This window comes from Ascaphus truei, chromosome 15, assembly GCF_040206685.1.
Source record: "Ascaphus truei isolate aAscTru1 chromosome 15, aAscTru1.hap1, whole genome shotgun sequence".
Taxonomy (NCBI): domain Eukaryota; kingdom Metazoa; phylum Chordata; class Amphibia; order Anura; family Ascaphidae; genus Ascaphus; species Ascaphus truei.
In genome coordinates, this window is record NC_134497.1 from 48,787,673 (window position 1) to 48,811,541 (window position 23,869).

The 23,869-nt window shown below is 37.0% G+C and overlaps 1 protein-coding gene across 3 annotated transcripts in view; it reads left to right on the plus strand.

The window, feature by feature from the left end:
* The window catches only part of ERGIC3 (ERGIC and golgi 3), a 59,033-nt gene extending 37,195 nt beyond the window's left edge, over positions 1–21,838 (plus strand). For all 3 annotated transcript variants that reach the window (XM_075572574.1, XM_075572576.1, XM_075572577.1), the window contains 6 exons: positions 38–69; positions 1,543–1,639; positions 5,117–5,181; positions 19,954–20,090; positions 20,275–20,330; positions 21,004–21,838. In XM_075572574.1, coding sequence (XP_075428689.1) covers positions 38–69; positions 1,543–1,639; positions 5,117–5,181; positions 19,954–20,090; positions 20,275–20,330; positions 21,004–21,083 — 467 coding nt within the window. In that variant the 3' untranslated portion in view covers positions 21,084–21,838. The remainder of the gene's footprint in view (positions 1–37; positions 70–1,542; positions 1,640–5,116; positions 5,182–19,953; positions 20,091–20,274; positions 20,331–21,003) is intronic.
* The last annotated feature ends 2,031 nt before the right edge of the window (positions 21,839–23,869 follow it).

The window sequence follows — 23,869 nt, forward strand, 5'->3', positions numbered from 1 at the left end:
TAAGATCTGTATATATCTTTTTCTTTTCTATCGACAGTTCACGATCTGCAGAGCTTTGGACTTGACAATGTGAGTATGATCAGAAATAGCATTATTAGACCAGGAGTGGCTAACTCCAGTCTTCAAGGGCCACCAACAGGTTAGGTCAGGGGAGCGCAAACTGGGGGCACAAGAATTATTTGGGGGGGGGGGCGCGTCGGTTACAGAGGCCCCGTGCTCTTCCCCCCCAAAGCATTAAATTTAATGCCAGGAAGCGCGCGTGGCCTCTAACTTATTTACCTTGACTTTGGGCGATGCGTTGCCGTGGCATAAAATGACGCCGCAGGTTGACATAACATCACATGACCCCGCGGCGTAATTTGACGCCAATTGTTAGGTATGGGGGGGAGCGCGAGCACTGGGGCTGAGCAGGCAGAGGGCGCAGCGCAGAAAGTTTGCGCACCCGTGGGTTAGGTTATAAGGATATTCCTGCTTCAGCACAGGTGCTGCTGCCATTATGACTAAGCCACTGATTGCGCGACCTGTGCTGAAGCAGGGATATCCTGAAAACCTAGCCTGTTGGTGGCCTTTGAGGGCTGAAGTGGGCCACCTGTGCGCTAGACGGTACCAGAGCGAAACCATTGCCCTGTGGATCAGCGATGTAGGAAATGGTCCAAAATGTGTTGGAGAAATATTAACTGTTTTCCAAAATTAAATTCCCTGCTAAATATTTCACCAAGCATCACCATGCTAATATCGGGAAATTTGCCTTCGATTTGGGGGCTTTCAGCGAAATACCACCACTCTGTGAGCGAACCCTGGTTTCCGTATTTATAGTCTCTGCATTACGTGATTGTAGAGAATTATTGGCATATTAAACAGTTATAGTGCACATTGGCCCAGATCCACACACTGGTGCTGATCTTTAGCACGCCTCCGCTCCCATTCATATCGTTAGGAGTATGGACGTGCTAAAGTTTGGCACCCTTTTGTGTATCTGGGCCATTGACTTATTGCTTGGAGCATCGCGTTCGCACTGTGACTCAGCCGCGGCTATATTCACAACTCCAGGGTACGTTTTGCTTGGTTCCTGACCTCATGCAAAGTTTTCGCACATCTCTACGGACCAGATTTGATAGAAAAGTGTTACATTACAATGTGCCTTCACACCTGCAAATCCTGTTAAGCAGGGCGTTGGCTTGACATGTCGCCTCACATTGCTTCGATTTGTAAGCTCTGTCTGGGCAGGTCTTGCTTCATGTTGAAGGTGTATACCAGGGGTCTTCTACTAGTTCTCCAAAGAGGTCAGATCAGTAAATGGGCGACAAGGGTTATTTCAATGTCATTTTAGATGCATCTACATAACATCTGTACCATATATATTTACTTTACCTTAACTTACAAGTGAGTTTCAGTGTGAAAAACACTCAGTAACTGGTATGAAATTAGCAAGTCCAAGGGCCACATGCAGGTCCCGCGCCAGGCGCCAGTTTGAGTCGTGGTGTTATACCCTTGTGTATTTTACAGGAGTGCCGTATATTAATACTAAATGTGTTCTTTCAGATAAATATGACGCATCACATCAAACATCTTTCCTTTGGGAGGGATTATCCGGGCATCGTAAACCCACTTGATGGCACCAGTGTCGACGCCAGCCAAGGTAAATATATTTTAATGTTGATCACGTGCTTTTGGATTCATATCGAAGGAGATCTCGACATTCATTCACTCTGTAAACTGTACAGTTGGGCAATATAGCGATATGATGTAATACCGCGGTAGTAAAAATTACGATAAGTTAATATTCACATTTATTATAGCGGTATTGGTGTTTGCTGTGGACGCCAATGGAGGTTTTAATGGACAGAATGTGACTTGCAGTTTAAAGGTGCAAACACAGCCAGAGGAAAAAAAACCTCACCCAGATGTGACCCCTTAAGCATGTCACTGCCATCTGTACACTTTGGCCCTAGGAAGGATTGTCTCTTTAAAATGTGTCCGCTTGATAAAAGGCAGATCTGTCATTGTAAATAGGATGCGAGACCGCTCCTTCACTTCCCATCCCTTGAGTTTTGGGGCACGCCTTGTTCCTCAGAAGACCACTTTGCCATGTGTTTGCCCTTTTCCTCTTGAAGGGGCAGTGTCTCCTATGATCAAATTATGTTTGAGGTCGCATCTGGGTGATTGCATTTTTCTTACCAGAATCCAATACCTGGAAATATTTTTAACTCCATTTGTTTTTAGTTTGGAGACACTTGGGAGGGGTTTGAATAGGCGGTAACATTTCTTCCGGCACCAGAAGGGGTCTTATGACATAGCACTGCTTGGTAAATGTCCTTTCGTGCTTCCTTGATATAAAAACACACCATTACATGATAATATTCACTTACTGTCTTCATTAATTGGGATATGGACTTAGTTTTTGACCCAAAACAAGTAACAAAATAATTTCTCTGGGAACATTCATCATAGAAACATTTGGCAAATCAGATCCATTCTCACCACTTATTCAAACGGCGGGTCCAGGCCGGTTCTATGCTTTTTTTTTTTTTAAAGTGACTCCCTTATATCTATCCCAAGCTGTTCTAATTCAAGGAAGTTCAAATGCATCTTCTTTCTAGGAGGATACAGATACTATTACTAAAATGCCTCGTGGCTTCTACAGCGGTCATGTGGCCCTGAACCCCTCGTCCCTTCACAAAGCCCTTGTGACATCCGGCACAGGCCCTGGCACACCAGAGGGTTGTCGTGACTTAGTCCTCGTTTTGTAGGGAGAGTTCGGGCTGACGCCCCCACGGTGCAGCCTGAGCAAAGCGGAAGTGGGGGCCATCACGTTTTTGTTTTCCTGGTCAAGCCATAAACTCACCTGGAAACGGAGAGAGAGCAAAGTGGTAACCAGTATGGATACAGATCACAAGAAATACTGGTTTATGGTTTTCCGTACAAACTCCCACTGGAAAAGAAACAAGGCATTCAGTCCGACATGTTTGACTCCATGCGATTTCCATCCAGTCCATGATTTCTAGCGCTAAACCGTGCAAGATGATTGACAATATAGTGCAAAAAATTACGATAATGCGCTCTTTAATCAGTGAAAAGATGAGTGTCCCGCATAAAAACAAATAAATCCTACTCGCCCAAGCTGCAGGGACAGATAGTTAAGATTCTCTCACCCCAAGAGAAAAGATAGTCCCAGTGAAAAAAATACCCTATAGCGCTGGGAAGACAGACAAACAAAATACAGTGTAATCTGTGTGTGAGCAGACACCTCCCATCTAAATTAGGGCATTTATCAAATGTCAATAGAACAACATTGAAAATGGCGCCCGCCTCTGGTGAAGACCTCCTTTTGGGATTGGAGATATGCGTAGATGTATTTCTGTGGGATCCCCTTCACACCTCTCACTGGTCTGGGTAGAGACTGTAGCTCGTGGGGTGTGGATCACAAAATGGGGAGCGGAAAGCCGGCGCGCGCACATAGTGATGCAATTTAATCACCAAATGGAAAATGGTAAATATGCACAGTGCCCTTACACATATGAAGAGGAACTCACAATTGAATACAACAGACTTTGTGTAGCTGCTGGTATCTCACCGCCGTAGCGTTTGAGTCCACTTCCGCGTCACGTGGTCTAGTGATCTCGTCTCGTGATACTAGTTGCCGGCTCAACCCGGTCTGATTCCACGATTCCGTAACTGCTCACTTGTTCTTGAAGGAGAAAAAAGAGTGAACGCTTAGTGAGCAGGTACACAATAGACGAATCAGACCGAGGGGCGACACTGAAATATTCTTGTAAATTACCTAATTTAGAGGGGAGGTGTCTGTTCACACACAGATTGCACTGTTTTTTGTTTTTCGCGTTCTTCCCAGTGCTATAAGGTATTTTTTCCATTTGATTGACAATATACCTGAATGGCCATGGACAGAGGCGACCTAGGTCTTGAATCCGTATGCAGTGAAGAAGCTTCCATGTGCTGGAGAACTTTGTAGTTCCACTCACTTGGAGCTGACCTCTTCTCCTGCACGGGGAAGCCGTGTCTGTTTATTTGGAAGGGCCCTTTAGGAAATAGAAGTGGATTAGGGTCTTGGGCTGAAAAGAAGAGAGTCCAATCTTAAATTCTTATTGAATGCAATACTCGGCTCAATAACACATCATATTTACTAAGCAGTGAGATACTCGTCCTGTGTTTGTATTTATATTGACCCAGAGGAAGCAAACTAAACACCCCAGTGATGTAGTGGTCAACTATATCTCCTAAGAGAAAATAATGCTTCCTGGCCCCTGTAAATAGGATCACATTTCTCGATGGATGCTTTTGTTTTGCATTATTTGGTATATCCCTGTATACCTTTCCTTTCTAAAAAGATCCCGAACCTTTTCTTAATCATATCTTCTGTATCTGCCATCACAGTCTTTGTGGGCAGTAAATCCTACGTGGTCACTGCCCCATTAGTTCCTCTTTTGAATTCTTCTCGTTGGTAATCTCACAACCGGTCCTTGGGATACAAAGTTCCCACATAGGGCAGACATAGCCAGGCCATGGTATTCTCTCAGCCTCTGTGCTCGTCTTTTATTTATAAATAATAATAATTGTACTTGTATACCACTGACAGTGTCCCTGCCCCGTAGAGCTTATAATCTATTTTTCAGTGAAAAACAAAGTGAATTCCCCATCCTTCTCCAGGGATTCACTTTCTGTTTTTCACATGTCTGGCCAATTTTGTTGCCAGCTGCAGGCTTCTTACACAGAAGCGCAGCATAAAAATAAAAAAAAGTGTGTGTGTGTGTGTGTGTGTGTGTGTGTGTGTGTGTGTGTGTGTGTGTGTGTGTGTGTGTGTGTGTGTGTGTGTGTGTGTGTGTGTGTGTGTGTGTGTGTGTGTGTGTGTGTGTGTGTGTGTGTGTGTGTGTGTGTGTGTGTGTGTGTGTGTGTGTGTGTGTGTGTGTGTGTGTGTGTGTGTGTGTTTTGGTGCCTGTGGCACAGGGAGATGGTGAGTTGCCCAAGGTCGCAAGCAGCTGACAAATTCTGTCATTGTTTTCCGAGTCGGTGCCTTTACTCACTGAATCACTTCAGTGTGTACACACATCCCGAATGACGTTAATTGTGTTGTAACTGTACTTTTCTTTTCTCACTGCAGCTTCCATGATGTTTCAGTACTTTGTGAAAATCGTCCCCACCGTCTATGTAAAAGTTGATGGAGAGGTAGGAAACGTGACAATTCAGCAGTGTACTAGTGGCAGTGACATGGTTAAGTGGTCAGTTCCTCCTAGGGGCAAAGTGTACTAATGGCAGTGACATGGTTAATGGCTCCCATCTGGGTAATTGATGCCATTTTCACAAATCTGAAACCTATTCATGTTTTTAAATTGGTTTGTAAACACGCTCAGTGGAGACTTGAAGGGTTTGATTTCCTCCGGCAGCTCCTTTTGTGTGATGTCACTGGGTGTCTGCACACTCCTTTTGCACAGCCAGGGCCCCATCTAACTCCCTTATCTTTTATTGACTCCGAAGTCGGGGTGATCTAAGGGTAAATAAGACCTACCAACATCTTCCCACCCCATTCAGAGACGCCTAAGAAATGCAATTTGTATTCAAATTCCAAAGGAACACAAATAAGACATCTTTGCTACTGGGCCGTTTAGATTATATTGTGGACGCCAATTCATTAGACATTATTACAAACGTATTTTTTTTTTGTTTGGGACGGCTATGTGGGATTGCACCATTAAAACATTGAATAATTCTTTAATGAAAACTTAGTAGACAGACATAGGATTAATTTTCTTGATTTGACTATAACCAAGAAGGATGATGGGACATTAGAAACTACAATTTACCGAAAGGCAACATCAACTAACAGTCTGTTGATAGCAGACAGCCACCACCCCAGGTACATGGTGAATAGCATCCCTATTGGACAGTTCCAACAATTAAGGCGGAACTGTTCAAATATTGAGGAATTGAACCATCAAGACGTCATCACGTTCCGACGTACGTTTCCCGCTTCTAGCGCTTCATCAGGGTAATGGGAGTCCATTTTGAGACTGAGGAAATCAGGTCGTATACTAACATTCACTAGAAGCTGAATTCCTGATTAAGACAATATGACACTATTGGTATATGATGTATAATGCCTTCTCTGACTGAACAACGCTCATTGTGTATATGGTCAGTAGCGATGTCACAGGATTGCGAGTGACTCGCGAATTTCCTGGGGGATATAGGGATACTGAGTTAATTTAGTACACGAATGGTAAGCTGAACTTTTAAGCTATGTGCAATACTAAAACGGACATATAAGTATACTTTATGTTTATTTTGCGGCCGAATACCATTGATCACCCTCATATACACGGCAGAGTGACGTCACCACATTGTGAAATATTCATGTGTAGGTACAATTATAATGGATGGATCAACTACTAATATATTTTGACGCAATAATTAACCCGTGTATATCCTCTACCCCTACCCATACCAATTTTGGGATTATATCCCATGTGTCTTTAGTAGTATTAGAAGTCTCCCACTGTATTGGTGATAATACTAATACTCCTTCCCCGCACCCCGCTATCTATCCCTTGTTTTTAGCCAAATAGTGGTTATTTTAAAGTTGTTCATTTGTTACATATATGTTCAATAAATATGGTTTTATAAATGTTTATGTATGGCTATGGGGGCAACTCCAAGGATTGAATCTTGCCTAGCATCTGTAAAATAGTGAGTGCAAATAGGATTCTTTTAGGCCACATCTGTGACATTTCCCCGTACTCCACATATAATAACCAATGGAACAATATCAGGAATATTTTCTCCAAGCATTGGCACGTACTAACGGAGGATAGGGATCTTAAACAGGTACTCGAAGAGAATCCCACCATGACATTTAGGAGAGCACACAATCTCCAGGACACCCTTGTACACAGTCACTATAGAGGGGACCAACCATGAACATGGTTAGGTGATGCTAAACCCATCTGTTCCTATTAATGTGGTAGGTGCAAGGCCTGCACCTATATGCCCAAAACCAAGTCCTTTTTGGGCCCCAATTCAAAAACTTACCACATTAGAGATTACATCAATTGTCTGACAACAGGGGTGATTTACCTGATTACATGCAAATGTGGGAAAAAATGTGGGTAAAACCCACAGACAACTTAAGACACGGGTCCTTGAACACATAGGGTCTATCAGAAATCTTAAAGATCTACCAGTAGCCAAACATGTCAATGAGGCACACGATGGCGATTTGACGTCTGTGATGTTTTGTGGTATTGAACACGTGAGGTGGGGTCAAAGGAAGGGGGACTGGGACCGACGTTTAATGCAGGTGGAATGTAGGTGGATATACACCTTGCAGATATTGTATCCCGATGGCCTCAATGAGGGGTTCATATACACACCATTCTTATGGACCCCCACCTCTGTACATCATAAGACTTAGATACCAACAGTCCTAATAACTTATGCTCTCATTTTCATCTGAGTACGAACTACCTCTCATATGGGATCCAGGGATATATATATTTTTTAATGGAGTCATATACTCTAGTGGTACCATTTTGACTATTAGAGGTGGTTCCAAGTAAGGGTATTCATTCCTACATCACATACAAACGATGACCCTGTTTGGTAGCCAGGCCTGTTGATTTATATGGGATCCAAGTATCTATTCACCTTTAGGAGCGTATAGCACCTATTAGGAGTTGCCTTCATCAGCTAGTCACATCATGATCCCCGTTGTCCATGCCTTCCCCTTGTTCGATCCCCCATTACTCTATATATCTCCGGTCCCTAAGCCTTTTAGTATGGTGTTATTTTGTGTTTTTTTCATTTGTGCAAGTGCTACACATACATACACCACGACACAGAAACACCACACTTAGGTTTTTTAGCCTTTATTGTGGTATGGTTGGAAATACCAGTGACAGTATGACGGTGACATAAGCACTATTGATGTATTACTCACACACACAGGTCGTGCAGCATTCATTTATGAATTTCCATCTGTGTATGCCCGTTTTTACCTGATTATACACTGCCCTTTACATGGGATCCAGGGATATATTTTATAATGGAGTCTTATACTCTAGCGGTACCATTTTGACTCTTAGAGGTGGCTCCATGTAAGGGTGCACATTCCTACATTACATACTATGGTTACATTGTTCGGTGGCTGGACCCTATAATTTACATGGGATCTAAATCATAGGTCTATCATCAAGAGTATTTATCATCTACGAGGGGTGGCTCTCATCAATGAGTCACACGATTACCACCTTTGTCTTATCACTCCCCTACCTCCTGTTCAATACCCTGGTACTCCATATATTTCAAACTTTTTAGTATGGTAATTATTTGTGTTCTTTTATTTCTGATTCCGCTAAACAAACATACACCATGACATAGGATTAACACACGTAGGCATGTTTAGCCTTTATCTTAGTATGATTTGCAATACTACTGATAACTCTAAAGTGTGACATTATATCCGTATACTGAGGTCATCTAGCATTTATACTAGATATACTAATGATAGTGTTATCTTGGGGTGTGCTGATAAATGTTTTTTCCACATATCTATTTTGCTTGAATTGTCAGCTATCTGCAATTTTCTAATTAGTGCAGAAAAACACTAAATTGAACTGTTACCTCCTAGTGAGGATTGTGTTGATTAGAGACTCCCTTAATAGGGAGCTCACAAGGAGTTAATTATCAGGGACTTGCCTGCTTCTCATTAAGAAAATGGGTATATAAGGATTCAGTGAAGTGGTCTTTCTACCACTCCTGCCCTGACGAAGCGTATCTTCCTACGCGAAACAGCCCGTCGGTTTTAATGACGTCACTCTTCTGACGTCGGTAGCAGTGACCAGCAATGCAAGGAGCTCTGGTGTATCGTGTAAACCAGCACCAACTCGGCTGATCGGGTAGTAACAGAAATTGATCTCTACTTACCCTTTTTTCTTGCCTTATGCCATAGCCTGACATGATGTATTGTATGTCTTTATTTATATAGCGCCATAAATGTACATAGCGCTTCACAGTAGTAATACATATCATATAAATAACAAATAATAAAAATAACAGATCATGGGAATAAGCGCTTCAGACATAAAAGTAACATTAAGGAAGAGGAGTCCCTGCTCCGAGGAGCTTACAATCTAATTGGTAGGTAGGGAGAACGTACAGAGACAGTAGGAGGGAATTCTAGTAAGTGCGTCTGCAGGGGGCCAAGCTTTATGTATCATGTGCCCATGATTATCCAGTGCTATTCATATGCTTCTTTAAGCAGATGTGTCTTAAGGTGACTCTTAAAGGTGGATAGCGAGGGTGCTAGTCGGGTATTGAGGGGAAAGGCATTCCAGAGGTGTGGGGCAGAAAGTTTTAAGGCGGGAGAGAGCTTTAGATACAAAGGGGGTAGAAAGAAGACATCCTTAAGAAGAACGCAAGAGTCTGGATGGTGCATTGCGAGAAATTAGGGCTGAGATGTAAGGAGGGGCAGAAGAATGTAAAGCTTTAAAAGTGAGGAGAAGAATTGAGTGTGAGATGCGGGATTTGATCGGAAGCCAGGAGATAGATTTCAGGAGGGGAGATGCGGAGACAGATTTAGGAAAGAGTAGAGTGATTCTGGCAGCAGCGTTTAGGATAGATTGTAGGGGAGACAGGTGAGAGGCAGGAAGGCCGGACAGCAGGAGGTTGCAGTAATCGATGTGTATATACACAGTTTGAAATTACTTTTGTATGCAGTCTGATGCATGGGAGACAACTTTATTCAGGGGATTATGGGTATACATGTATATATATGTTGAAATACCAATCCTCTGTTTTACTTTAATGTTCAGATATACTTACCCATTGATACATGTTACACCATTTTGCATATGCTACTTGTTTTCAAGCGATTCATATGAACCAGGGATACATTCCTTTACACTTTAAGTGTTATTTTGTGTTTAGTATCCCCTCTTGCTGGTAGAATTTTCTACCATATACCTTGTCAGGACTTTGGCTCACTAGACCTCATTGCCCACTACCAGGTATTCACTGCAGGGATATGCTTTATAAGCTTTAGCAGTGGCCTCCCCTATATGTGAACTATACCTGATGAGTGAGAGAGAACACTCTCTATTCTGGTCACCATCTACCGTATTTTTAAACACACCCTTATTCATACCCCACACTCCCTGATATTGTTCCCTCATGTACTTAATAAATAATTTTTTGTTTTGCGTCGTATAGCACTTTGGCTATTAGCCTCGGATATATTGTTCACTCCCACTAAGTGTTTTATTCTCATAGAGTGCAATTTTGGGTTTCTTGTCCAATTGAGGGTTTCTTGTCCAATTGAAGGTCTCTACCCCACTTGGATTTTTGTGTCCATGAAAACTTAATTGCATTATTACGGATCATGGGGGTTTCTCCTGGAGAGGGAAATATGCTCCTATTTACATACTATGTACTGCACCCCCCCTGCTTTCTTTTTGGGGCAAAATATTCGGAACAAGGGAGAAGGATTTCCACAGTCAAATGCAAATACTATTTGAGGATTGCTTAGTTATTGCTTTGTAACGTACACTGTATGATCTGGAGAACTGCATTACTTTAATCACTGCAATATAATTTCTCAAGCAGCCTTACTGGCGGCACTTTATAAAACAAAAATATATATATTTTTTTAGATTTTATGCAGCATTTCATTACCTTTTAAATAACAGCTAGTTACCTAAGCTGCTGATCGATTAGTTCTCACGTGAGCGATCAGCAAAGACCCTGCTACCCTGGGTTCGCGTAATGGTCGCCTTTCAGTTTAAAGCAGCAGTTCAAGCAATATCCTACATGTGTGGGAGAAAAAAAAAAAATATATATATATATAAATATAAATTTATTTATATAGATATATTTATATATATTTATGTATATTTATATTGAATGTAAATGTCAATGTCTGTCAATCAATGTAAATCTCAATCAATGTAAATCAATATAAATCTCAATCAATGTAAATCAATGTAAATCTCAATCAATGTAAATCTAAATCGCAATCAATGTAAATATAAATCTCAATCAATGTAAATCTCAATCTCAATCAATGTAAATCTAAATCTCAATCAATGTAAATTTAAATCTCAATGTAAATCTAAATCTCAATCAATGTAAATCTCAATCTCAATCAATGTAAATCTCAATCAATGTAAATCTCAATCTCAATCAATGTAAATAAATCTCAATCTCAATCAATGTAAATCTAAATCTCAATCAATGTAAATCTAAATCTCAATCAATGTAAATCTAAATCTCAATCAATGTAAATCTAAATCTCAATCAATGTAAATAAATCTAAATCTCAATCAATGTAAATCTAAATCTCAATCAATTTAAATCTAAATCTCAATTAATGTAAATAAATCTCAATCAATGTAAATCTAAATCAATGTAAATCTAAATCTCAATCAATTTAAATCTAAATCTCAATCAATGTAAATAAATCTCAATCAATGTAAATCTCAATCAATGTAAATCTAAATCTCAATCAATTTAAATCTAAATCTCAATCAATGTAAATCTAAAATCTCAATCAATGTAAATCTAAATCTCAATCAATGTAAATCTAAATCTCAATCAATGTAAATCTAAATCTCAATCAATGTAAATCTCAATCAATGTAAAACTAAATCTCAATCAATGTAAATCTAAATCTCAATCAATGTAAATCTAAATCTCAATGTAAATCTAAATCTCAATCAATGTAAATCTAAATCTCAATCAATGTAAATCTAAATCAATGTAAATCTAAATCTCAATCAATTTAAATCTAAATTTCAATCAATGTAAATCTAAATCTCAATCAATGTAAATCTAAATCTCAATCAATGTAAATAAATCTCAATCTCAAACAATGTAAATAAATCTCAATCTCAATCAATGTAAAACTAAATCTCAATCAATTTAAATCTAAATCTCAATCAATGTAAAACTAAATCTCAATCAATGTAAAACTAAATCTCAATCAATGTAAATCTAAATCTCAATCAATGTAAATCTAAATCTCAATCAATGTAAATAAATCTAAATCTCAATCAATGTAAATAAATCTAAATCTCAATCAATTTAAATCTAAATCTCAATAAATGTAAATCTAAATCTCAATCAATGTAAATAAATCTCAATCAATGTAAATCTAAATCAATGTAAATCTAAATCTCAATCAATTTAAATCTAAATCTCAATCAATGTAAATAAATCTCAATCAATGTAAATCTCAATCAATGTAAAACTAAATCTCAATCAATGTAAAACTAAATCTCAATCAATGTAAATCTAAATCTCAATCAATGTAAAACTAAATCTCAATCAATGTAAAACTAAATCTCAATCAATGTAAATCTAAATCTCAATCAATGTAAATCTAAATCTCAATCAATGTAAATAAATCTAAATCTCAATCAATGTAAATCTAAATCTCAATCAATGTAAATCTAAATCTCAATCAATTTAAATCTAAATCTCAATCAATGTAAATATAAATCTCAATCAATGTAAATAAATCTCAATCAATGTAAATCTCAATCAATGTAAATCTAAATCAATGTAAATCTAAATCTCAATCAATTTAAATCTAAATCTCAATCAATGTAAATCTAAATCAATGTAAAACTAAATCTCAATCAATGTAAAACTAAATCTCAATCAATGTAAAACTAAATCTCAATCAATGTAAAACTAAATCTCAATCAATGTAAATCTAAATCTCAATCAATGTAAATCTAAATCTCAATCAATGTAAATCTAAATCTCAATCAATGTAAATCTAAATGTCAATCAATGTAAATCTAAATCTCAATCAATGTAAATAAATCTAAATCTCAATCAATGTAAATCTCAATCAATGTAAATCTAAATCTCAATCAATGTAAATAAATCTAAATCTCAATCAATGTAAAACTAAATCTCAATCAATGTAAAACTAAATTTCAATCAATATAAATCTAAATCTCAATCAATGTAAATCTCAATCAATGTAAATCTAAATCTCAATCAATGTAAATCTCAATCAATGTAAATATAAATCTCAATCAATGTAAATCTCAATCTCAATCAATGTAAATCTAAATCTAAATCTCAATCAATCTAAATCTAAATCTCAATCAATTTAAATCTAAATTTCAATCAATGTAAATCTAAATCTCAATCAATGTAAATCCAAATTCTCAATCAATGTAAATCTAAATCTCAATCAATGTAAATCTAAATCTCAATCAATGTAAATAAATCTCAATCTCAAACAATGTAAATAAATCTAAATCTCAATCAATGTAAATCTAAATCTCAATCAATGTAAATCTAAATCTCAATCAATTTAAATCTAAATCTCAATAAATGTAAATCTAAATCTCAATCAATGTAAATAAATCTCAATCAATGTAAATCTAAATCAATGTAAATCTAAATCTCAATCAATTTAAATCTAAATCTCAATCAATGTAAATAAATATCAATCAATGTAAATCTCAATCAATTTAAATCTAAATCTCAATCATTGTAAATCTAAATTCTCAATCAATGTAAATCTAAATCTCAATCAATGTAAATCTAAATCTCAATCAATGTAAATAAATCTAAATCTCAATCAATGTAAAACTAAATCTCAATCAATGTAAATCTAAATCTCAATCAATGTAAATCTCAATCAATGTAAATCTAAATCTCAATCAATGTAAAACTAAATCTCAATCAATGTAAATCTAAATCTCAATCAATGTAAATCTCAATCAATGTAAATCTAAATCTCAATCAATGTAAATAAATCTAAATCTCAATCAATGTAAATCTCAATCAATGTAAATCTAAATCTCAATCAATGTAAAACTAAATCTCAATGTAAATCTAAATCTCAATCAATGTAAATCTAAATCTCAATCAATGTAAATAAATCTAAATCTCAATCAATGTAAATCCAAATTCTCAATCAATGTAAATCTAAATCTCAATCAATGTAAATCTAAATCTCAATCAATGTAAATAAATCTCAATCTCAAACAATGTAAATAAATCTAAATCTCAATCAATGTAAATCTAAATCTCAATCAATGTAAATCTAAATCTCAATCAATTTAAATCTAAATCTCAATAAATGTAAATCTAAATCTCAATCAATGTAAATAAATCTCAATCAATGTAAATCTAAATCAATGTAAATCTAAATCTCAATCAATTTAAATCTAAATCTCAATCAATGTAAATAAATATCAATCAATGTAAATCTCAATCAATTTAAATCTAAATCTCAATCAATGTAAATCTAAATTCTCAATCAATGTAAATCTAAATCTCAATCAATGTAAATCTAAATCTCAATCAATGTAAATAAATCTAAATCTCAATCAATGTAAATCTCAATCAATGTAAATCTAAATCTCAATCAATGTAAAACTAAATCTCAATCAATGTAAATCTAAATCTCAATCAATGTAAATCTCAATCAATGTAAATCTAAATCTCAATCAATGTAAATAAATCTAAATCTCAATCAATGTAAATCTCAATCAATGTAAATCTAAATCTCAATCAATGTAAAACTAAATCTCAATGTAAATCTAAATCTCAATCAATGTAAATCTAAATCTCAATCAATGTAAATAAATCTAAATCTCAATCAATGTAAATCTAAATCTCAATCAATGTAAAACTAAATCTCAATCAATGTAAAACTAAATCTCAATCAATGTAAAACTAAATCTCAATCAATGTAAAATTAAATCTCAATCAATGTAAATCTTAATCTCAATCAATGTAAATCTAAATCTCAATCAATGTAAATCTAAATCTCAATCAATGTAAATCTAAATGTCAATCAATGTAAATCTAAATCTCAATCAATGTAAATAAATCTAAATCTCAATCAATGTAAAACTAAATCTCAATCAATGTAAATCTCAATCAATGTAAATCTAAATCTCAATCAATGTAAATAAATCTAAATCTCAATCAATGTAAAACTAAATTTCAATCAATATAAATCTAAATCTCAATCAATGTAAATCTCAATCAATGTAAAACTAAATCTCAATCAATGTAAATCTAAATCTCAATCAATGTAAAACTAAATCTCAATCAATGTAAAACTAAATCTCAATCAATGTAAAACTAAATCTCAATCAATGTAAATCTAAATCTCAATCAATGTAAATCTCAATCAATGTAAATCTAAATCTCAATCAATGTAAATAAATCTCAATCAATGTAAATCTAAATCAATGTAAATCTTAATCTCAATCAATGTAAATCTAAATTCTCAATCAATGTAAATCTAAATCTCAATCAATGTAAATCTAAATCTCAATCAATGTAAATAAATCTAAATCTCAATCAATGTAAATCTCAATCAATGTAAATCTAAATCTCAATCAATGTAAATAAATCTCAATCAATGTAAATCTAAATCAATGTAAATCTAAATCTCAATCGATGTAAATCTAAATTCTCAATCAATGTAAATCTAAATCTCAATCAATGTAAATCTAAATCTCAATCAATGTAAATAAATCTAAATCTCAATCAATGTAAATCTCAATCTCAATCAATGTAAAACTAAATCTCAATCAATGTAAATCTAAATCTCAATCAATGTAAATCTAAATCTCAATCAATGTAAATCTCAATCAATGTAAAACTACATCTCAATCAATGTAAATCTAAATCTCAATCAATGTAAAACTAAATCTCAATCAATGTAAAACTAAATCTCAATCAATGTAAAACTAAATCTCAATCAATGTAAATCTAAATCTCAATCAATGTAAATCTCAATCAATGTAAATAAATCTCAATCAATGTAAATCTAAATCAATGTAAATCTAAATCTCAATCAATGTAAATCTAAATCTCAATCAATGTAAAACTAAATCTCAATGTAAATCTAAATCTCAATCAATGTAAATCTAAATCTCAATCAATGTAAATAAATCTAAATCTCAATCAATGTAAATCTAAATCTCAATCAATGTAAAACTAAATCTCAATCAATGTAAAACTAAATCTCAATCAATGTAAAACTAAATCTCAATCAATGTAAATCTAAATCTCAATCAATGTAAATCTAAATCTCAATCAATGTAAATCTAAATCTCAATCAATGTAAATCTAAATCTCAATCAATGTAAATCTAAATGTCAATCAATGTAAATCTAAATCTCAATCAATGTAAATAAATCTAAATCTCAATCAATGTAAAACTAAATCTCAATGTAAATCTCAATCAATGTAAATCTAAATCTCAATCAATGTAAATAAATCTAAATCTCAATCAATGTAAAACTAAATCTCAATCAATGTAAAACTAAATTTCAATCAATGTAAATCTAAATCTCAATCAATGTAAATCTCAATCAATGTAAAACTAAATCTCAATCAATGTAAATCTAAATCTCAATCAATGTAAAACTAAATCTCAATCAATGTAAAACTAAATCTCAATCAATGTAAAACTAAATCTCAATCAATGTAAATCTAAATCTCAATCAATGTAAATCTCAATCAATGTAAATCTAAATCTCAATCAATGTAAATAAATCTCAATCAATGTAAATCTAAATCAATGTAAATCTAAATCTCAATCAATGTAAATCTAAATTCTCAATCAATGTAAATCTAAATCTCAATCAATGTAAATCTAAATCTCAATCAATGTAAATAAATCTAAATCTCAATCAATGTAAATCTCAATCTCAATCAATGTAAAACTAAATCTCAATCAATGTAAAACTAAATTTCAATCAATGTAAATCTAAATCTCAATCAATGTAAATCTCAATCAATGTAAAACTAAATCTCAATCAATGTAAATCTAAATCTCAATCAATGTAAAACTAAATCTCAATCAATGTAAAACTAAATCTCAATCAATGTAAAACTAAATCTCAATCAATGTAAATCTAAATCTCAATCAATGTAAATCTCAATCAATGTAAATCTAAATCTCAATCAATGTAAATAAATCTCAATCAATGTAAATCTAAATCAATGTAAATCTAAATCTCAATCAATGTAAATCTAAATCTCAATCAATGTAAAACTAAATCTCAATGTAAATCTAAATCTCAATCAATGTAAATCTAAATCTCAATCAATGTAAATAAATCTAAATCTCAATCAATGTAAAACTAAATCTCAATCAATGTAAAACTAAATCTCAATCAATGTAAAACTAAATCTCAATCAATGTAAATCTAAATCTCAATCAATGTAAATCTAAATCTCAATCAATGTAAATCTAAATCTCAATCAATGTAAATCTAAATGTCAATCAATGTAAATCTCAATCAATGTAAATCTAAATCTCAATCAATGTAAATAAATCTAAATCTCAATCAATGTAAAACTAAATCTCAATCAATGTAAAACTAAATCTCAATCAATGTAAATCTCAATCAATGTAAATCTAAATCTCAATCAATGTAAATAAATCTAAATCTCAATCAATGTAAAACTAAATCTCAATCAATGTAAAACTAAATCTCAATCAATGTAAAACTAAATTTCAATCAATGTAAATCTAAATCTCAATCAATGTAAATCTCAATCAATGTAAAACTAAATCTCAATCAATGTAAATCTAAATCTCAATCAATGTAAAACTAAATCTCAATCAATGTAAAACTAAATCTCAATCAATGTAAAACTAAATCTCAATCAATGTAAATCTAAATCTCAATCAATGTAAATCTCAATCAATGTAAATCTAAATCTCAATCAATGTAAAACTAAATCTCAATAAATGTAAATCTAAATCTCAATCAATGTAAATCTAAATCTCAATCAATGTAAATCTAAATCTCAATCAATGTAAATCTAAATCTCAATCAATGTAAATCTAAATCTCAATCAATGTAAATCTAAATCTCAATCAATGTAAATCTAAATCTCAATCAATGTAAATCTAAATCTCAATCAATTTAAATCTAAATCTCAATCAATGAAAATCTAAATCTCAATCAATCTCAATCACAAAGATTCACTCACTCACTGACACTCACTGACACTCACTGACACTCACTGACACTCACTGACACTCACTGACACTCACTGACACTCACTGACACTCACTGACACTCACTGACACTCACTGACACTCACTGACACTCACTGACACTCACTGACACACACACACACTCACTGACACACACACACTCACTGACACACACACACTCACTGACACACACACACTCACTGGCACACACACACTCACTGACACACACACACTCACTGACACACACACTCACTGACACACACACACCGTTGAGCAGCAGCTCCCTCCACCCCCACCCTCACCTCCGGTAGCTCACATGAAAGTTTACAGAAGAAGCCGACACCACAGATGACCCCCTCCCCTCTCAGCTCACAGGCAGCGAGGACTGCCCGCATGCTCCTAGGAGGGAGGAGAGTGGAGAGGGAAAAGCCAGGGGCAGCAGTGCGTGCGGCCAGCGGAATCCCTGGGACTCGGGGGGGGGGGGGGGTGTAGAAGGGAAGAGCGGAAAGGCCGCGACCAGCACCATGCTCCCGCTCTTTCCCCCCCCTGTCCCCCCGCACGCCGATCTCCCGCCCCGCGCGGGCAGCCATGGGGGAAGCGGGGGGGGGAGGAACACCCCCGCTACCATCACACACCCCGCGGGCAGACAGGGACAGGGAGGGGAAGCGAGGACCGGGAGATGCAATTGAGTACTAACCTCTTCAAGCAGCAGGAAGAGGATGCGCCTGCGTTAGCCTGGATGGGAAAAAAAAATCTTGGCAGCCTACCAAGTCCTGTCAGCCAATTAGGCTGCTGGGTTTTAATTTTTTTTGTTTTTTCAGCGCGAACAGGGAGAATTAAAAAAAAAAAAAACACGTGCGATGCTTGGGCGGTCATAAGGAGCTCGCCACGAGATCAAATCCACTCACCCCGGGCGTGCGGGGGAATAGGTTTGTCGAACACATATAGATATATAGATATATATCTATATATATCTATATAGATAGATTTATATACATAGATAGATTTATATATAAATATATATATATATATATATATATATATATATATAATATTTATTTATATTTATATGCTTGAACTGCAGCTTTAAACAATACTTCAGTCAGTGTAACTCGCCAGCTACATTGTAACCTTGTATTACAAGGTAATATTGTATCTGAGGTGTAAGCTTTAACATGAGACTATCTCCTGCTGGGAACACTGCAGCACTCATATTTGTGATGATGTATTGTTGCCCAAGATTTTGCACTGCTGGGGGAGGTGGCTAAAACCTGCAACCACAGGATGCTCAGTAAATTAAACCACAAAAAAGTCATTAAAAGTTCAAATAAAAAAAAATGTAAAAAATGTATGCAGTAAATATTATCTAATATTATAGTACTGATTTATATAATGTAAAAAAATGTTGGATATTGAATGTTTTGCTCCTTTTTATTAAGAGCCTGAACCGCTACTGTAGTATTTTATTTAGCTTCCGGCTTCCCCCGCATCACGCTCCTTGTCGCTCACATTCACCAAACGGCAGTAGCCATTTGTGCTCGCTAAGGGCCACTGATTGTAAAGAGCTTTTAAGGATTGCTAATAGCACTGAAACATGGCTGTCTGCAGGATAGCAGTTTATGGGCATTATTCTAGAGGTGTCCACACTGGCACGGACATGAAAGTAAATACACCCTGTACAACTGCCAAAGCCGCCACCGTGGGCCCTAAATCCCAGTTGCAGTCCATTGCTATGTCTGTCCGAGAATGCCCTGAATTGCCACTTCCGGCAATATAGAATTGGTCACTTAGACTGCCGTATTTAGGCTGCTGGGCAGCTGAGTGATGATCATCCAATAGTTCTGCCATTTAAAGCTCCCGGAATGCATTTGCAGAACAGGGATGTTCAGGCAGATGCCGAAAGCAGTGTGTGGCCACATGGAAAAAAACTCTTGTATTTCTCTCCCCAGGTACTACGAACGAACCAGTTTTCAGTTACCAGACATGAAAAAATTGCCAACGGCCTAATAGGAGATCAGGGGCTGCCAGGGGTATTTGTGCTCTATGAACTTTCGCCAATGATGGTAAAACTTACAGAAAAACACAGGTAAGAGGCTGCGCTGCATTTATTTCACTGCTAGAGCGCTCTTTATGGGGAATTTAGATATGACGGGTGCAAAGCGTAACATTTTACTGACGCATTCCGCTGCCACTTTATTAAAAGCTCTGCTCTTGTGTACGTGTTTTACACTGCAAGAGCAATCACAAGATGTATCTTTTTTTCTCACCAGGTCATTTACACATTTTATCACAGGAGTATGTGCTATAGTAGGAGGAGTATTTACAGGTAAATGCTGTGGGTGTCTGGGTGTCCTACATGTCTTTTTATATAAAGAAATAAGGCACTAATGTTGTTGTATGCATTTGAGATCATGAACTACTATTAAGTGTTCCCCATCCTGAGATACCTTTACCGGTGTAAGTCTGACCTGTGGCTTTTTAGAAGTGCCCTGCCATTCCCTTTCTTATTGGGAGAGAGCTTCTGATATGTGCATCTCAATATACACATTATCTCCCTTTCTTGCAAAAATATATATTTAATGGGAGAGATGATGCTCGTGAGTAGATTACAATAGGACCCGAACAGTAAACTGCTGATGATATCATTTGCAATATGGTTATCCCCAAAACTAATGGCGTACTCTTCTACAAATGGTGTTAGCCGTGCCCAGCGCTGCCGAAAGGGGGCGGGCGTGAGCTGGGATTCCTCCCCCTCGGCCCATAACTACCCTCTCCAGACCATTATCTCCTTCACTCCCCCACCCAACTCCTCCTCCCCCCTGGCCCATATCTTGTTTGATTTTTGTTGGAACCCTTTCGGTGCCCATCCAGATTTCTGTTTTTTCACACATGGTATTCCCAATGCCAAAATGTACCCATTTCAGAAAGTGCCAAGTGGCACTCCCCCTTTAACCACTACACCAGCCGACTGCTCCCTTGACCGTGATTTCCTTTTTCAGTTGCAGGCCTTATTGACTCTCTAATCTACCACTCCGCTCGTGTCCTCCAGAGGAAGATTGAGCTGGGGAAGACCACTTAAAGGGACTTCTAAAAGAAGAGCTTGTTGGACCTTTTTGTGAACCGTTCTGTTTTAAAAAAAAAAGTGTGAAAGGGAATATTTAAATTACCGGGAGAATGTGCACGGCGTGTTTTCCCCACCGACCCAGGAACGCGACGCGCGCCATGAAATATTTGTATGTACAACCAGGCGCGCTTTCCATGGAAGCTTAATTGGTGTTACTTGCAATTGTGGCATTTTGTTCTGACCACATTCAGCAGGTAACATTTAGTAAGTCACTAGTGGATTTGTCATTTTTTTCATGTTTTATTTTGATTTTTTTAACATGTCAAATTAACTCGCCACGATGCAGGATAGCCGTTAATGTCGGCACTTGCTGTTTGGAAACCTCCTGGGGAGGAAATGAAGATGCTGCCATGCATAGCAGCGCTGAGTATCAACCCACACTATTGAAGATTCTTTTCCTTGGTAAATAGACACTGGAAATGCAAAGACTTTTACTGCCTACCCATGATGCCATTCAGCTCTCGCCATGCCCAAACCGAGGAGACCGCTACGGTGGGAAAAGAGGTTTGTCGGCAGTTGTGGCCGTCCCGCAAAAGGCGCCATGGGGGATCGGGGAAGGGTGTGTTGGCCTGCAAAGCTACATTTGAAAAGATGGTGTTTTAACAGATTTTCTGGTATTGGTGTTTTTTCCTATTTTGTGGTCTGATCACATCACTGGGTCAGAGGGTCTCAAAGGGATATCAAAATAATAAATCTGTTCTTCACATTCAGATGGATTGTACTTACTGATGATGCAGGATATTGCGTTCTATAACGCAGAAAATCTGTTTCCATGGGATTCAGTAGCCGTGATAAAGTAAAATATTACAGAATATTGCCACGCCAGCGGGAGCAATAACGCTGATTATAAAGGAGCTGTCCTTTCTAGGGCCAGAGAACTAAGTTGAGGGACTTTTTTTTTTTTTGTGTGTGGCTGAGGCAGGAAGAGCTGCTCTACTTACCCCTTAAAAAAAATCTTACCATGTCCATTTGTTGCTGAGTTTGGGTTTTTTTTTTATGCATAATCTGACCTTTTTCAATGTGGCCTTTGCATTCTGGAGAGAGCCGTTGCTGAAAATTTGCTTCACTGGAAGGTTAAAATGGCCGCCGCCAGTCCTCAAGGGCCAATAACAGGTCAGGTTTTCAGGAATATCCAGAACTCCGGACCTGTAAGTGGCCCTTGAGGACTGGAGTTGGCCACCCCTAGTCTACAGGCAAGTTGAATTCAATAGTAACCGGCAATAATGAAGTCATTCTTTAGACAGGTTCTATTTTTGTGTACCGTGACCATGTTGAATAAATAAGTACTTCAGTATTAATGCAGAATAAATAAGTACTTCAGTATTAGGTGCTACTTTTCTTTTTATTTGGACGAACAATGGCTATTTTATGACAAGCTTGAGATCTCTCTGCTCCACGTCGGCTGTACTGATTTACAGAGATCCCGTGAGTTTAACAGCAAATAAAAATACCAGGTGAGCACATTCACATGGATCACAGGCCCACAACCATGTCTTTCCCCATTATCTCTGGCATACAGTGCTTGCACTGCAGCTGGGGATTCTGGGTAATGACATGCACTGAGCACTCACTGAGTCACCTCTTTCTTCTTATCCATTTTAACGTGAAGCCCTATAAGCTTATGGCTGCCACGTTATACAGCTTTTTTCAGCACAGCCGGGGTTAACACAGATGTAAAATCTAAGGCAGGTGAGGTAGAGATAATGAGGGCTGGTGAATACACAGACTGGGCAGTAAAGAAATGGAGAGCATGTAGGACCATCCATCAGCAGTGTGCGGGAAGAGGATACATTAAGAAATCAACAGGCTTTGTAAAAACGGTACAAAAAAAATACTGTGATGGGGGTTTCTTACACAGATATTTAATGTACCCTGAAAAAAGCCCCTATGGGGGCTTAGACGTCAGCGATGGGGCATTAGATGCTGGGTTAAGAAGAATGACTTCAGGTGTGTTGCCTGTTCTTATTGAATTCTGCGTACAACTCCTGGGGATTCACAGGACGTCTCCTGTACTACAGAGCGCCTCCAACATTTGAGTATGTTTGTTTGAATCCTTAGTGCCACTTCCACGCCCGGAGTTCCCAAGATGCACCCCTGTAAAAGTAGCGCAAGTATCGTCCCCTCCAGGGGAAACAAAACGGCAGATTAATCCGTCCATGTTATGCCAGGCCTATAGAAAGACGTGATGTCACCCGTCCCTGCTCCCCTTAGGCCTGCGTGAAGTGGGAGATTTAAGTACCCGTGTTACTGGTCCCAATATGTTACTCTGGTACCTGGAGCTGAAATGAGCAGGGTTCTGCCCCGTGGCCCCCGTTTCCTGTCCATGCAAAAAGGGGTTGGGGGTGAACGCTCTTATTTGTTTGTAACGCTTTTATCAGGCCATTGGTTAAAAAGTTCAGCGCAATTAGTATCTGGTAAATATGAATTGTATGATCTCCAAAATGTCAAACTACTACCCTTTTGGGTGGTCCAGTGGAGCTCTTCAGTGGTTTCTTGAAACGAGCATGTATAGCATGACGTACCCTCTAATGCTGTAGAGCCCTTAGTGTTGGCCAGTCCTTATGATGTCCAGGGGATAGCACCTCTTAGTAAATATGAGTCTCGTATATATGAGCAATGCAATTACTTTCAACTAGGAATTTTTCTTGAGCTTCCCCCTGCCGCACTGTGCACATGGCTCTCTAACTGGCGCCCTAGGACTGTCTGTCCCATGTAATTTCATACCGGTCAAACATCCGAAA